Raw genomic sequence first — 15,850 nt, forward strand, 5'->3', positions numbered from 1 at the left:
ATTTATGAGTTCTCACTAAAATAATATAATAATAATTTGTTTTATTGTCAGACAGAGGAACATCAAACTATATTAAAGTTCTGATAAATAAAATGTATAAAAATACAAACTTAAGATATGAAAGTTAAATTAATTTGGCCCACCAATGAGAGAGAGACATCATGACTTTCAAATGAGCAAAGTGGCAGTTGGTCAAGGCTACACCCCCAGCCTCCACCTTAGCTCAGCTTTTAGCTCAGTTGGGCTAAACTTAAAGTTGCAACTTTATGCAAATGAGGAGCAAAGTCAACCCCAATCCTAAACACATCTGGCAAAACATCTGCAGTCAGATGTGGCTGCCTCCAAGTCAATCAACATCCTCTTTATAGCGACCAATGAGAGCAGCTCAGTAAGTTTCATGGATTTCTGTAACTTGTTCCAGGTAGAGGGAGCAGCAAACTTAAACACCTTTCTCCCAGTTCAGTTCTAACCTTTGGAACAGACAGAAGGAAAAGATCCTGGGAACGAAGATGTAATTCCCGATACTATTGACAGTGACAGTGGCTTGCATAAGTTTACACACCCAGGCTAAAGTTGATTAAAAAGAGAAATAAAATAAAAAAATTATCTTAATGCCTTCATTTAAAAAAATAGTATAATCCAACCTTTAAGGAATAAATGAAAAAAGAAATAAAACTGTTCTTCCTTCAAATATAGGGTGCATAAGTATACACACACATATGATATATTACCATAAAGGCAGGCACCTGTCTGTTTTTAAAGGCCAGTTATTTCATGGATCAGGATACTATGCATCCTGATAAAGTTCCCTTGGCCTTAGGAATTAAAACAGCCCCCCTCCCCCGCCCCCCCATCATCACATACCCTTCACCATACATAGAGATTGGCATGGTGTTATTTCAGTTAGCTTAATAGCTGGTTTGATTTGCATTGAGGGGTGTGTATACTCATGACCCTTGTCTTTTAAGGAAGAGCATTTATTTATTTACAATACATTATTCATTCGCAAAGAAAATTGGTGTCTTTTAGAAGGATATTCCAATCGTTTTTTTTAATTAAGGCATTAAAATCAATTTCCAAAAGATGTTTTTTTTTTTTTTATCAACTTTAGCATGGGTGTGGCTATAGGTCGGAAGGTAGGATAGAAGTACACCTAAAATAGCCTTGTTTATGAAGATACTGTATGCCAGTGTTGAAGTCTCTGTGTTGAAAGAGAAGGTCCTCCAACACATTCATTAAGTCCACAATGGTGCATCAGAGGTTTAAAACCAGTGATGAACCGCAGAGCTCCATGGTATACAGGGCCCAGTGCACACATCATCATTTACCAACAATATGTACAACAAAAGACATCTCAGACCGTCCTGGCAACCTGTTTACATTTTAACATCAATGTACGCTGTAAAGTACATTGATGAAGCGGCTGTTGTTTCAATCCTGTCGGCTCTCTGCAGCAGCCTCAGTTCCCCCCTGCAACTGACACTAACGCACACTCACACGCACACAAACACACACGGTGGATGAAGAAAAAACTGCAGATGAGATGTGCAGAATGACCTAAATTGAGGACAACTACGCTTGCTATTGTAAGTGCAATGATAAGTTAAAGTCCAATAAAACTGTACGAATGTGTGTCCCAGCCCAGGAAAGGAAATGTAAGATCAACAAGCCACGGACAGTGACAGATGTGTTCATATTTGATTCATTCAATACCTTTGTCTCAAATCCACCAGCCATTTTCATATCATACCAACATTTGCAGCCCTCTAAGCCTTTTTGGTGAGGTTCCTAGGACATCTCAGCCCAGAGTAATTAATTAATAGTAATAATTACTATCCTCCTCAAACTTTTTTGCAACTTTAACTGTCTTCCGCATCTCGACTGTAGCAAACATTCAAAAGACATTGCAACTGTTATTGCAATTTTATTTTTTTACAAAAGCTCCTGTGAAATCAGCCAATTTGGGCCGGAACAATCTCAAGAAAAGGCCGCGAAATCCTGGCGGGACTGCCTTTGGGTGTTTGCCCATATATTATGGTAAGCATTTACCAGTGTTACTTTTTTTTTTGTGGTGCGCATAGGCCACTCCTGACTTTGTCAGTCATCTCATCTCTTATATGCTGTGTCTCTATGATCCTGTCCTGTCCTATTCATGGTAGCCTACTCATGGACATTGCGCCGTCATCATGTGCTGTGGTAGAGGGGCCCGTCTTGATAATCCTGCTTAAGGGCCCGGCGTTGGCTCGTTACGCCACTGGTACAGACATTCAAGTGGCAGCAACCAGCCTCTTTCTAGACTGAGCCTTTTGACATGACACAGTTATGTGACCACTTGTAAAAAAAAATACTAATACAGCATGCAGCTTCAATATTAAATCGACACGAGTTCTATAGGTCAACATATCTGCTGTGGTGAAAATTGTGAGAAAAAAAAAATGTATTGCTACTCCACATTTTACCCCCGATCAACTGCAATGGGTCTGCACCCCACCTAGGGGCATGCCCCACATTTTGGGAGCTGTTGCTTTTTTCACCAAAGGTGGTAAAGAAGCAGAAAATGTGATGTTAGCGAGTTAAAGTTTCTCGGTATGAAGCACTCCTGAGTTTCAATTTGCCTTTTTGTATGTGTAAAACATTTTCAACATGCACCACAATTGAATTCCGACCGTCAGGGTTATCTACAATATATCCACTACTGTAGTGAAATAAGTAGTAGGAGCAAAAACCAACGCATTCTCATTCCTAACATCTATCATCATATCATATATTATCACAGGTTGTTTCCACCGAGTCTGGATCAACAAGTACATTTCCAGGATAAATCCCTTCGCTATGGGAAACTACAACAAACAAATATTAATAATGTATCCTTTATTAATCTATAGTACAATGTTTTCACTGTGTTGTTATTACACACAGGCTTGAACATGCTCAGTACCTATACATACACTAAATGGAGAGATGTCAGGGTGAGGGGGCTGCCCATGGAAAGGCACCCTGAGCAGTTGGGGGTTCAGTGCCTTTCTCAAGAGCACTTCTCCAGCTCCCAGTCCACCACCATACTTTGGTCCGTATGTGGACTTGAACCAGGGACCCTCCAGTTCCCAACCCAACTCCCTACTGAGTGAGCTACTGCCACTCCAGCCTCGAGCTAGCAGGCCACACGGTGAGAATGGCAAGATTTGAAAAACATGTGCATCGTGCTACAATGCAGGTCTGCTTGGTTCTTTTGGGGAAGGATTGTAAAGTTTTACAAAAAAGTACATTTACGACATTTCCTCTCTAACTGGGACATTTTGGGCAAACAGCAGAATAAGGTAGTTGTGATAGATGACAACATCAAGAAGGAGGAACGCGAGAAGCTTGGAAAATATCGAGGGTTTAGAGAGAAAGCTGTGGAAAGGGAAGGGAACAGCAGTTCCAGGCTGTAACCTCCAAAGTGGGACAGTGGCTCCAGCAAATCTCAGCAACAACATCTGAGATCTCTGTCTGAGTGCGGTCCTAGGAAGAGCTAGGGCTGCCAGGCCTCTGATGCAGGACCCGAGCTCGGAGGTAGGCAAAAGAAGACCGCCCAATGTGGTGCGAGTGGGGAAAATACGTGTGTGTGTGTGTGTGTGTGTGTGAGCCTTTAGCTATTTTAATGCTCCTGCATAAACACGAAGAAGCAGCATTCAGTTGTATGCACCACGTATCTGCATGGTGCAACTTGTGAGAAATGCAGAGGGGGGGATGTTTTAGGATCAGGTTGTCCTCGGGTCAAATTTGACCTGTTTACAAAAACTTTCTGTATCAGAACGATGACAAAAGAGCAATGAAAAAAGTGACAAATGTTGAAAAAAAACGACAAAAACATTATTTTTTAAATGCTGAAAAAGAAATCGGAGAAGCAACAAGAAAAATGTTAACATATTTTACTTACATCATTAAAAAAAGTGACAAAAAAATTGAATAAAATTGACAATAATGTTGAAATTGAAAGTGTAGAAAAAGAACAACAAAACGTTGAAATTTCAACCCAGAAAAACACAAAGTTGCATGGTCGACGGGAAGACAACACGAGGGTTAAATCCTCCTTTCATTACCATGGATACAGAGCCACTTGGCCGGCCATGCCAAAACACTTATTTATGCATTTCAATATCCAACGGAAAATAATCTTAAAATGAAATAGCACAACTTGGTGTCAAAATGAAACACAGCGCTTTCAAGCCGATGAGGAGAGTTCAATTTGCGTTGAAAACCAAATATTTTCAAGAAGATTGAACGAGCGTTTCCTGGGTGAACGACTTAATCAATCCATCTTTTCTTTAAACTTAAGTAATCGTTTCTGCGTCTGTTAACGTCGTGACGCTCATGCAAGAGAGCCAACCAAAACGTCTTGTGACTTAGGACAGTGCTTCGGCTGTGTGTGCTTCCACCAAATATAGTCCCAAGTCAATATCTGCCTAGGAAATCATCTAGTCTTACTCTGTCTAGCTATTTGTACTCGTTGTGAATACACAGGTCACAAGAAGTAATTTGTTTTTGGTTTTTTTGTCGAGTCACTTTTACTCACAGCATGCTAACCAGCAACATAGGATTCCATTCACTACGCTAAGCTACCTAGCGGCGGCGCTGCCAGTGTTTCACCGGACTAAATCAATCCATGCACTGAGACAAAAATGCGTTGGCCCACCTATCTACAGCTAGGGGGGAGCGTGACAAGACCTAATTCAGCAAACAGCGACGTGTTCCTTTAACTGCTCTTTAATGTTTTATGTGAAGCACTTGAATTGCCTTGTTGCTGAAATGTGCTATAGAAATAAAGCTGCCTTGCATTTACTAATATCTCTTTCTCACGATGAAGAATAAAAGGGGCCATATATCTGGATCTAAGAGGAGAGTTACTGCATGCAGGTAGGTAAAGGGAAGTTACACAACAGAGATCAGACTGTAGCCTACGTAAAGCTGCAGTAAAGCAACAGCAGTTCAGGTGTACTGTACATTATCATCAGTTTAATCTGAATCCCTGTGCGCACGCACACACAAACATCCACATACACACACACACACACACACTTGCCGATTTCACACAGTTGGTCCCACTGTAAACACTAATGGTGTTGCATTGTACTCTGTATTAAGTGGTCACATTATATTCCGCAGACACTCTGCTTTTCTGGGCCTCCTTCCTCCTGTTGACTCATACTCTCAGTCAGTCCTTATGTAATTACTGCACTGAGGCCAGAAAAAAGGGACAAAACATGCACATAGACGTCTTATTTCCTCTCCCCCCCCACCCCCTTATTGTGTCAGTTTGCCCGCTTCTTCTGACACCGGGCTCACACTGGCCGCAGATGCGTGTGTGGAATGAGTTAACAAGTCTCTCTCTCTCTCGCTCTCTCTCTTTAATTCGCAGCGCTCGCTGGTTGTGCCACCGCGGTGAAGTACTCGATGCATACGGATTGGCTTTGACACATTGCGGATCTCTCCATGGTGCTGAAAAGGGAGCACGAGGTAGGGAGGGAAGGGAGGGAAGGGGGGGGCTCGGGGCTAGTTTTCCTTCAAGAGCAGCGCTGCACCAACTACAGAGGCAAAACCGGGCTGACACGGATTTCTCTCCTCTCTCCGTCTGTTTTTGGAAGAGTGCGCGGAAAAAAATAAAGTGTGTGTGTGTGTGTGTGTGTGTGTGTGTGTGTGTGTGTGTGTGTGTCATACCGCATCACCTACAGTATAGGGAGAATGGAGAAGGTAAACTCACCATGTTGACTTCAGACACCATGTCAATGCTGGCGATATCTATGCTCATGCCTACATCCACGGGGGCGCCTGTTGAAAACAACATGCCAGCAGAGTATCAGTATGCACTATACAGCGCTGCAGCAGCCGGCTGATTACCACATACATAGCGGACACCGGCAGCTTTTTTTACCTCCAAAATCAGGCCGCAGACGGATGTCATAGCCCTTGAGCAGCTTGTCCACGGTGGCTTTCACGTAGGACATGTTGCTAGGTTCGTTAGCGCTGAGGACAAGCACACACGTTTCAATTCAGAACTGTCTGAAACAGGCTAAATACACGGCGTGATGTTATTATGTGATCTCACCTTTGCGCCCCGCAGACCACACTCGCCAGCAAGGACAAGCACGAGACTCCCCAGCATCCGCGGTCCAGAGTAGTCCACATCACTAACTCGGATCCTGCCGACGACTTTGTACCACAAGATCTCAGGGATGCAAACTTAGGCTGCACAAATGATTCCGAGAGCAACGCATGCGCGTCGTTGTATCAACATTCAAGCGTCAGTGGCAAGGTGAGACAAAAATGACCAAAAGCGCGATGATGATGAAAAAAAAGAACAAGCGCCCGTAGGTGTGGAGACTTTACAGAGTGGAGGTTGGCGCATGAGGAGGCGCATACACTCCCGGCACACTAGATGCCAGGCAACACACACATGTAGCCTACACACAGACACACGCATAAGCATATAGGCCTACACACACACGCGCGCGCACACACACACACACCCACCCACACACACACACACACACACGCCTCCGGCAGCTCTGTCAGATTTTTTCCCCAGCAGACACAGCAGTGTGTCCGGAGCACCGGGGCAAATCTGCGGCAAACTCGTCTTCCCGCTGCCGCTCAATGTGAAGACGTTAAGTAATGAGCAGTGAGCGCGGTCACCTTTAGTAAGCCGGGGGGGGGGGGGGGGGAAAGAGGGTGAGAGAGAGAGGGTGAGAGAGGGTGAGAGAGAGAGAGTGTGTGTGTGTGTCATGTAACACAAGCACGTCCGAAGAGCTGCGCATTCCTGCTACACACCAACTTCATTATTCGTTTAGTAATGTTTTTTTCTGACATTCTTGTACCCCTGTCAATAAAGTTTTTTTGTTTGAAGAAGTAAATTAAAACATGGCCGCCCCGTGGCAGCTAATGGCATGAGTAAAGTAGAAAAAGGTTAAAACGATTTTTAAAAAGCGACATAAACATTGAAGAAAGCCTTAAACTTTGACAAAAACCTTGAAAAAGGTAAAGAAAACATCTTCTTTTTTTAAAGCAAGCAAAACGGCGACGAAAGCTTTAAAAGCGTCAACAAAGCACTAGCAAAAAAAAAAGACAAAAAACGTCAAAAAGGCGTGAAAATGAAAAGAAACTGACACAACGAATGCCTGACACAACACAACAATTTTGGTAAAAAGCACAAATGTAATAAAATGTCGGAAACAAGCGACAAAATCATTGCAAACAATGTTGAAAGCGCCAAAAAAAACAGAATAAAAGCGACAAAAACTGCTGAAATCTTCCATACCCATGTTCCCATCCAACCAACAAGTCCTCCAAACCACAGGACTACATGGGGGGTTCGGGTCCTGGTTGCTGTGTTGCCAACTCCTCAGTAACGAAAGTCGCTGGCTGTCCTAAAAGTTGCTAGAAGTCGCTAACTGACGTCATACGTTCATTTGTATATTTGTGACGTCATTACGTAAATATTTGCATAAAGCTTAGTAGTTGTGTCTGCAAGGTAGGCGGAAAGAAAAAGAAATCTTTAGCCAAATAATGACAATTTCAATACAGGAATTTATTCTACCTTATGATCCTTAATGGGTAGCCTATCTTTAAAGTAAAAAAAAAAAAATTAATTCTACAAGTAATTTAATTGTATAGCACCTTTCGCAGATAAAAATCAAAAAATGCTTCACAATAAAATCCAATAAAAAAAAATTTAAAAAAAAAGGGAGGGAGGGAAAAAGATCAATAAAGAATTCTCAAAGAAGGCTGCCTTGCCCAGGGCTAGGCCAGATCAGCGGCGTCTTTCTCCCGTTGCGTCCCGCTGTCTCTCCTAACTACACCGGCCCCCCCACCCATTCCCTTTGCCCCCTCTAACTGCCTACACATGAGCAGAGAGGGGAGGGGCTGCTCCTCGCATGCTCGCTCGACACTAGGCCTACTGCCGACTTCCTGCAAAAAACAAGAAAAAAGTTGTCAGATTTATGAACGTCCGTTACATTCAAGCCATTACCAAATGACTCTCTCTGTATTTCTCTGCATGGCTATGTTCAGAAGATTGTGCCAAATTACATAAGCACTATTACAACTGCAATATTTAATCCAGAGGTGCCCAAATTCTTTCATGTTAAGGGCCAAAATGTATCTGGATGGAAGGTCAAGGGCCAAACATAAATGTTGACGTTGAAGAAGAAGAATAATGCAATTTAAATGGGAAGTTTACCAGCACTGTGCTTTACATTGCCGTTAAACTCAGATCACTTTTTAACTGCACAAAATGTACGTTTTGTAGTCATTACTTTTAAAATAAGAGGAGAATAAGCATGAGCATGTCAAATCCATGGCGGGCCGAAACAAAGTGAGCACGGGCCAAAGTTGGCCCACGGGCCCCAAATTGGGCGGCCTTGATTAATCATTTGTGAGTAGACGTGATCGATTTTGGCTAGCAAACGTTTATTTATGACATTTAGATAACGCTTTACTCTTTACTTTACTCTCAAAGCGCTTCAGGGACCCACCTGGGCGAGTGCTGTGCTGTTCAATGCAAAAATAAATGGAAACACCTTGAAATGTCTCAAATCAATTCAATATACCAGTTTGACCGCAAAACAGCATGTGGCATCATTACGCACAGGCAGGGGTGTCACATTGGGGGTGGAAATGGGACTAGATACCCAGGGCCCTCATGGGAGGAGGGCCCCAAAAGTATGATGGAATGAATTAGTTGTGGGGGCCCATAAAGAACGTCTTTCCACAGGGCCCAGGATTTTGTGCTACGTCGATGCACACAGGTTTTTATTCATTGTTTTTATTTTCCATTGAATGGAAACAGATTCCATCTGCTTTATTTGCAGTAATGTTTTAGAAAATGTCAGCTAATTTGCTTGGCAAGTAGATGGAAACATAGCTATAGTGGCAGTGATTGATCTGCGTCTCTTGTTCAGGGTTGCTATGGCTGCAGGCACCAGGCCTTTGCCATAGAGAGGTCTCTTGTACCTCAGAGACCTGCACCTGCGTCCACAGGGCAGAAAAGGGAAGTGGCTGTTGAGTGTGTGTGTGTGTGTTGTCCTGTGCTATTGTGGTTGCGATGCGTGTGATGGCCTTAAAGTTGAGATCCGAAAAGGTTGGGGTGGGGGGACCTGATTCATTTGGTTAACAGCGGGGGAAGAAGTATTCATATCCTTTACTGCAGTAAACATACTAATACCACGCTGTTAAATTACTCTGTTACAAGTACAAGTCCTGCATTGAAAGTGTTACTTAAGTAAAAGTATGTAATTATCGTCAGGATATTTTCAAATATGTAGACTTTACCTGTGGCTAAGGCTGCGTGGAACTTTCAAAATAAAAGCACTAACCATTACTAAAAATAACCCAAATAAAATACTAATGACAAAAAGAAATGAGAGAGTCCCGGAGAGTCGTGAACCATCCCTTAGTTAAGCCGCTATAAGCCTAGACTGCCGGGGGACTTCCCATGATGCACTGATCACCTCTCTCCACCTCCTTCTCCACAACAGTGACACCATATGTACTTTTCCGGGATGAAGCCTGACATCCGGCAAACACTTTTCCTTTACTTTGAGTTTACGTAAAGTAAAAGTTCAACAGGAAAAGTATGAATGGATCAAACACACAACGCCTCAACAAAAAAACGTAAATGCTAAACTTGCAACGGCTTTAATTATACTTAAAGTATGGGCCATATTCGGCCCCTATACACATTCGGGTTCACAATACATTTTGGCCCACCTACGTTTTGTCACTTTTCAATTTTGTTTTTTTCGAGATTAATTTCCATTTTCTTCGACTTTTTTGTGAGAGTGAGAAGACTATATGAGACATTCAGGAGTAAAAAGCCAATACTTATCAATACACCTGTTCAACAGGCATAAACACGTTAACAATATTTGTATCTGCTCTTTCCACAGTCTGTAATCCTCTCCTAGTCCTGTTTAGAACCCAGTAGGTCATTTTTCTGTCTGTCATGTTTTGAGCTGATAAAAAAAAGTCTCCTCCAGAAACCCAAATACAACATCAGGGCTAAATTCACTTTATATTTAATGTGACATGTTGTGTTCAGTGATATGTAAAACTGTGCCGGGCTGTAACGCCACCCTGTTTTACTGTTGTCTATGCTCCACCGCCATCTAGCGGTATAAAGAGTTCAGCACAGTTCAATCACAGCAAAAAGCTTTTTCGCTGCAAAGCACTTGCTGCACACGGTTTACACATATTCTCTGTGTAGAACGATAATCTTATTTATCTCTATCTCTAGCTATCTGTCATATTACACTATCTTTGTTTATCTGTATAGGGACAATGTATGTAGCATAGGCCACACACATTGATAGCCTACGCCAGGGGGTATCACACTGGAAAATGAGAATCACTTTAAGGGCCAGACATGGAGTATATTGCTTTTATGTCATGGGGAAAGTCAATTATCTTTGACTGTATTATTGTATGTCTCATATAATCTTCTCACTCTCACAAAAAAGTCGAAGAAAATGGAAAAAGCATAAAAAATCTCGAAAACAAATGTGAAAGTGACAAAACGTAAGTGGGCCAAAATGTATTTTGGATCAAAATTAGCAAGGGGCCGGATTTGGCCCGTGGGCCTTGAGTTTGACACGTGTGGCCTACTCGTATTTACAATGCACATCCCTAAGAGGGCCTTGAAAAGAAAAAGAACACTTACATAAAAGACAGTAGAGGATACAAACTCAGCAGTAAGATACAAAACTCAGAACTTAACTGAAGACAGTACAGACAAAACAATACAGGACACAGCCTAAAACAAGAAATCCTAAAACAGGAAGCACCAGATCATTCATGACTGTGTGGTCTTGCTTTGCCAGACCTTCCTCCACAGCACCTCAGAGGAGGGTCTGGCTAGTCCACACAGTATTCCGGGGTGATTTTTAACATTTCTTACTTTTTTTTCAAACATCTTTTCACATTTATGTCACTTTTATTGACATTTTTCTCTCTTTTTAACAGTTTTTTTAAAGTTCTTTTACCAATTGTTTTTTTCTCCAAATGCTATCAAATTGACAAAAAAACACACAAATGTGATGAAAGTAGTGAACTGATTATTTATTTAACTTGTTGTTGGGAACCATCCATGTTTCTTTTTTGGAAACTATGTTTGAAAGAAACCCAATTTTCTGACATAGAAAGTTTTTGGAAAGGGTTCATATTTGAAGAGGATTAAATAGCTCACGTTACTGTGTTGTGTAAACAGCTAATATTTAAATGGTGTTTATTTTATGCTGAATGCAAATGTTCCACCAAAACAAGTTCCTTCCCGAGACTATTTTGCAGAGTCACTGTCGCTGCGTCCGGGGCTCAGCGACGCCCAAGACGATTGTGATTGGTTTAAAGAAATGCCAACAACCCAGAGCCTTTTTTTTCCTCCTATCCTAAAATGTATGTATGGAGGGGCCAGACCTTACTCCACAGCTCTGTGGAGTAAGGTCTGGCAATGCGAGACTACTAGGCTCCATCAAGCATTTCTCTTTATTTTTCCATGTTTACCATTCTGTAAGATTTCCCATTGCTGACATCCCTGAGACCATCAAACCATCAGTGTCAAACTGGCAAGCAATACCGAGTATGAGAAATTACAATTACAATGGAATTACATTAAATTCATTATTCATACCATCGGGTGGCATGGCAACTGAGATTTATTATTCTAACAAGCCTCTTTATACAAGATTTGATCTCCTGCTCTCTTCTCTTTTCAGGAAGGCTCTGTTCCTGTGCATTCCAAAAACCTAATAAAATGTTAGTTGTCTTTGTCTCATTCCAGTAAAACTTCAAAATGGAAGAAATGGTGTCCCAGGTATAATGTTTTTAATGTGGCAACATGCAATCCTGGAATAAAAAGGCCCCAGATAAACCAACCTGGTTAGTCCAAATGCCATGGTTAACTGATGCATTAAAAGACCTGTCTCAGAGAAGCATAGTCCCCTCCTGATCAGGTCTCATTCACCCGTGACCTGCTCTTTCTGTTACGCATGCATCACATAGTCACATCTCTCATTAGCATCAGTCAGTGTTTGACAGCTGGAGCTCACTTGCACGGGTTAGGTGTCACACTGCCATTAAAAAACCCTTAGGTGTAATTGTTTTACTGGTTCCAGTGTAGCCACCTGTCAGTTGATATACTGTAGACCCAGCAATGAGCTCGAGGCTCGTTCAGGTCCAACAGTCCGGATAATGAAGGGACATTCTTTTAGACACACCCATGTAGTGAAGACCAGGGCTGCTTGGCCAAGGGGGGTTGAATGGACCATGACCTTTCTAAATATAGGTAGAAGAAATACTGCACAGAAGCTGATTGTCAACAAAGTGCAAATATTTATTGTTCAAGAAGTAGTGATGGCCAAAGGAAGATTCACAAAACTTCGTGAACCATTCACTTTATTTCCTGAGCCCACTAGATGACGCTCTCTGTCAGACACGGAAATGCCATTCCTTGAGCCTTTATAAAAAAATAAAACACCATCTAGTGGACTCAGAAAATAAATGTTCACAAAGCTTCATGAGGCTTCATCTGGCCATCACTAGCTAAAAGACAAAGCTGACTGCTAAAACACAAATGTCTAAACACAATCTTAATGCTAATTTCAGCATGCTATCCAATAAATAAGCTGTTAAAAAAGTTAGGTAACATTACATGACATTATGCTATAGCAAAGTTTTTTGTCATGACTAATTTATTCATTACTCACCATCATGCTCTCTGTTCAACAAAGGGTCGAAAGCACCATGCATTTCCATTTCTTCAGCCTTTTTCTTTAAACCAAGCTCAGAAATGAGATGAAATAAAATGGTTCACAAAGCTTAATGAGGCATCAGTTGGCCATTACTAACTGAAAGAGAGAAGTGATTGATAAAACACCAAAGTTTCAACGCTAAAAGTCTACAGCCTGACTTGTACCCCTATGCACTTAAATGCTAATGTGGCAGAGCTTTTCTTCTTACTGCACCGGCACCTTAATTACTTCATTATGCCGTTTTGTTCAGCGCTTATCTGAGCCGGTGACTGCTGCTCTGTTTGTTTCCTACTACACCTCGTCTCTCAACCGGGTTTCTGTGTTGGCGGCACGGTCCTCAGTTTTGGCACAGCTGTGTTAGACGCCATGACTCGTTGTAAGCAGTACTGCCCGCTCATATGTGTTACAGGCATTACATTTCCCCCCCGCTCCTTTGCTCTGCAGCATGGCTGGCTCATCTCTTGGCTTCAGATCTGGGAAATATGTTACGCTATGTGTCCTGTGCCCACATGCCAATTGTTTTGGGATATTTTCAGAATCAGAATCAGAATCAGAAATACTTTATTGATCTCCGAAAGGAAACTCTGTGTTGCAGTTGCACAAATAGTATAAATAGAAATAAAGAAATAAAGAAATATAAGGAGTGTGGATATTTACATAGTTAAAGGAATATTATGATACAGTATTTACATAATTAACATAATCAAGGTGTTGCAATGGTGAAAAGTAATAATAATAATAATAATAATAATAATAATAATAATGACAATAATAGTATCAGCTGAGTATTACACACATTACAAGCCAGTGCCATTGCACAAAACAAATAATATTGTCCAGTTTTAACCTCTAAGTGTGTGTGTCAGACACTTAAAGGGAGGAGTTATAAAGTTTGATGGCCACAGGCAGGAATGACTTCCTGTGGCTCTATTTGGTGCATTTTGGGAGAATGAGTCTATCACTGAAAGTGCTCCTGTGATTGAGCAGCAAGCCATGGAGTGGGTGCGAGACATTGTCCAAGATGGCATGTAGTTTGGACAGCATCCTCCTCTCTGACACCCCCAACAGAGAGTCCAGATCCCCCCCCCCCCCCAACGTCACTGGCCTTGCGGATCAGTTTGTTGAGTCTGTTGGCGTCTGCTACCCTCAGCCTGCTGCCCCAGCATGCAACTGCAAAAAGGATAGCACTGGCCACCACAGACTCATAAAACATCCTCAGCATCGTCCTGCAGATGTTGAAGGACCTCAGCCTCCTCAGAAAGTAGAGACGGCTTTGGCCCTTCCTGTAGAGGGCTTGAGTGTTCTTGGCCCAGTCCAGTTTATTGTCCAAGCGCACTCCCAGGTATTTGTAGTCCTCCACAATGTCCACACTGACCCCCTGGATGGAAACAGGGCTCACTGCTGCCTTGGCTCTCCTTTTAGGCTTTCATTTCCACAGGACAGATGAAGACATGAAATGGGAGAAAGAAGGGGAATGACGTGCAGAAAAGGGCCACAGGTTGGAGTTGAACCCGCGGCTCCATGTGCACATGCTCTACTAACTGAGCTAATCCGGCCATACCCACAAGCCTTGCTTAACGCAGCTTTGCTTTGGTTGAGGTAGGCCACCTCTTTTTCACGTCTGTCAACATTCTGTTGCTTCTATTTGGCCTCATGCTAAATGTGCATTTTTGAAATTTATAGTCCCTGGCTTTCGACCAAGACACAGTTTCTACCCTCCTGGCTTTTTGGAAACTGTGCCGTTACCTTACTGTTTGGACTTTGTACATGCAGGTAGAGCTGGGCGATATGTAGGAAATCAAATATCACACTATTTTTGACCAATTACATCGATGTCAATATTGCGGCGCTGTTGTTGGGTTGACTATTGGTGCTTTCACAAAATATTTAGACAATGACAGTTTAGATAAATAATCATCAGTAATGTGGATATAATGAATGAGTGGGTAAAGTCAAATAATAGAACAGTTACAACAGTCTGGTAAGATCAGAAAATGACATCACTTTACTATGAGGTAGCCTTTAAAACCAGGAAAAGTCAACACTTTTGTCTTATCACGATATTCAAAATTTAAGACTTCTTTCTATCTAGCTTCATATATCCATGTCACTATAATATCGACATATCGCCCAGCCCTTCATGCAAATTTGTGTTATTATTTTCCTGCATTTGTTGTCCAGGCTGTGCATCATATTGACAGCCTTTCCAAATGCCTGGCTTCCTGTCTCTGTCTACTTTCTGAACCTGAAGGCCGTGACCCAGTCTCCTCTGGTTTATTCCGCCTGCATGCACTCAGAGACCTGAAAACAGCTCATTTCAGCTCAAATGGGAGAGCCCATTTAATAGCATTAGTGTGTAATTTGATGGTTGGTCTATAGCAAGAGGAAAGGGGAATTCATCTCTGCAGCACAAAGAAACCACACAGCTTCTATGCAAACATGGGAACAAGACATCATATTCTTTCTCTTTTTACTTATCTACTGTTTCTTTTCCTTTTTCGGAGCCTTGCAACAAAGTCTCGCTCAACTGCATATGTGAATGTGCTATTGAATGACAATAACGTCTGTCTAAGTCTAAGTCATCTGCACTCACAGAAGAAACTAACAGTGGGGAGCACTTATAGAGAGTGATTTTGTGAAGTAAAATACATATAGCATGTTTTTTTCTGCAAGAATTCAATACTTTATTTTGCATTGCATATGTAACTAGTGTAGATCAAATCAAAGTAAGTGGATTTAGTCACCTTTCACTTAAAAACATAATGTACTTAAAACCTTTTAGAATTTGTATATATAGTTACTATGCATTGGACTGGGGCCCACTTTCAGTCTACTCTATTATACATCCCCTCTGTGGACCACTGACAGGAAGGAAGCAGGGAGATGTCTTTACCAAACAAAGCTTTCTAGAAACCGTGTTTGTGATTCAGGAGATGAAAGCAAATCCCATGACAGGGAAAGAAAATAGATGTCATCCCATTCTAAAAGGCGCAGTGTCAAGGCAGAGCAATTGCTCATTCACTGAGTCATTAAATCCCAGGGGGGTTGGGGCGGTCAGGACCCCCCCCCCC

The 15,850-nt window shown here is 42.0% G+C and overlaps 1 protein-coding gene across 1 annotated transcript in view; it reads right to left on the reverse strand.

Annotated features, from left to right (window-relative positions):
* gabrb1 (gamma-aminobutyric acid type A receptor subunit beta1) overlaps nt 1-7,321 on the reverse strand; it is a 60,397-nt gene extending 53,076 nt beyond the window's left edge. The window contains exons 1-4 of the mRNA XM_032499820.1: nt 7,295-7,321; nt 6,086-6,225; nt 5,912-6,003; nt 5,741-5,808 (exon numbers count right to left, since the gene is read on the reverse strand). Coding sequence (XP_032355711.1) covers nt 5,741-5,808; nt 5,912-6,003; nt 6,086-6,225; nt 7,295-7,306 — 312 coding nt within the window. The 5' untranslated portion in view covers nt 7,307-7,321. The remainder of the gene's footprint in view (nt 1-5,740; nt 5,809-5,911; nt 6,004-6,085; nt 6,226-7,294) is intronic.
* Between the last annotated feature and the right edge of the window lie 8,529 nt (nt 7,322-15,850).

Source organism: Etheostoma spectabile, chromosome 20 (assembly GCF_008692095.1).
Source record: "Etheostoma spectabile isolate EspeVRDwgs_2016 chromosome 20, UIUC_Espe_1.0, whole genome shotgun sequence".
Lineage (NCBI taxonomy): Eukaryota > Metazoa > Chordata > Actinopteri > Perciformes > Percidae > Etheostoma > Etheostoma spectabile.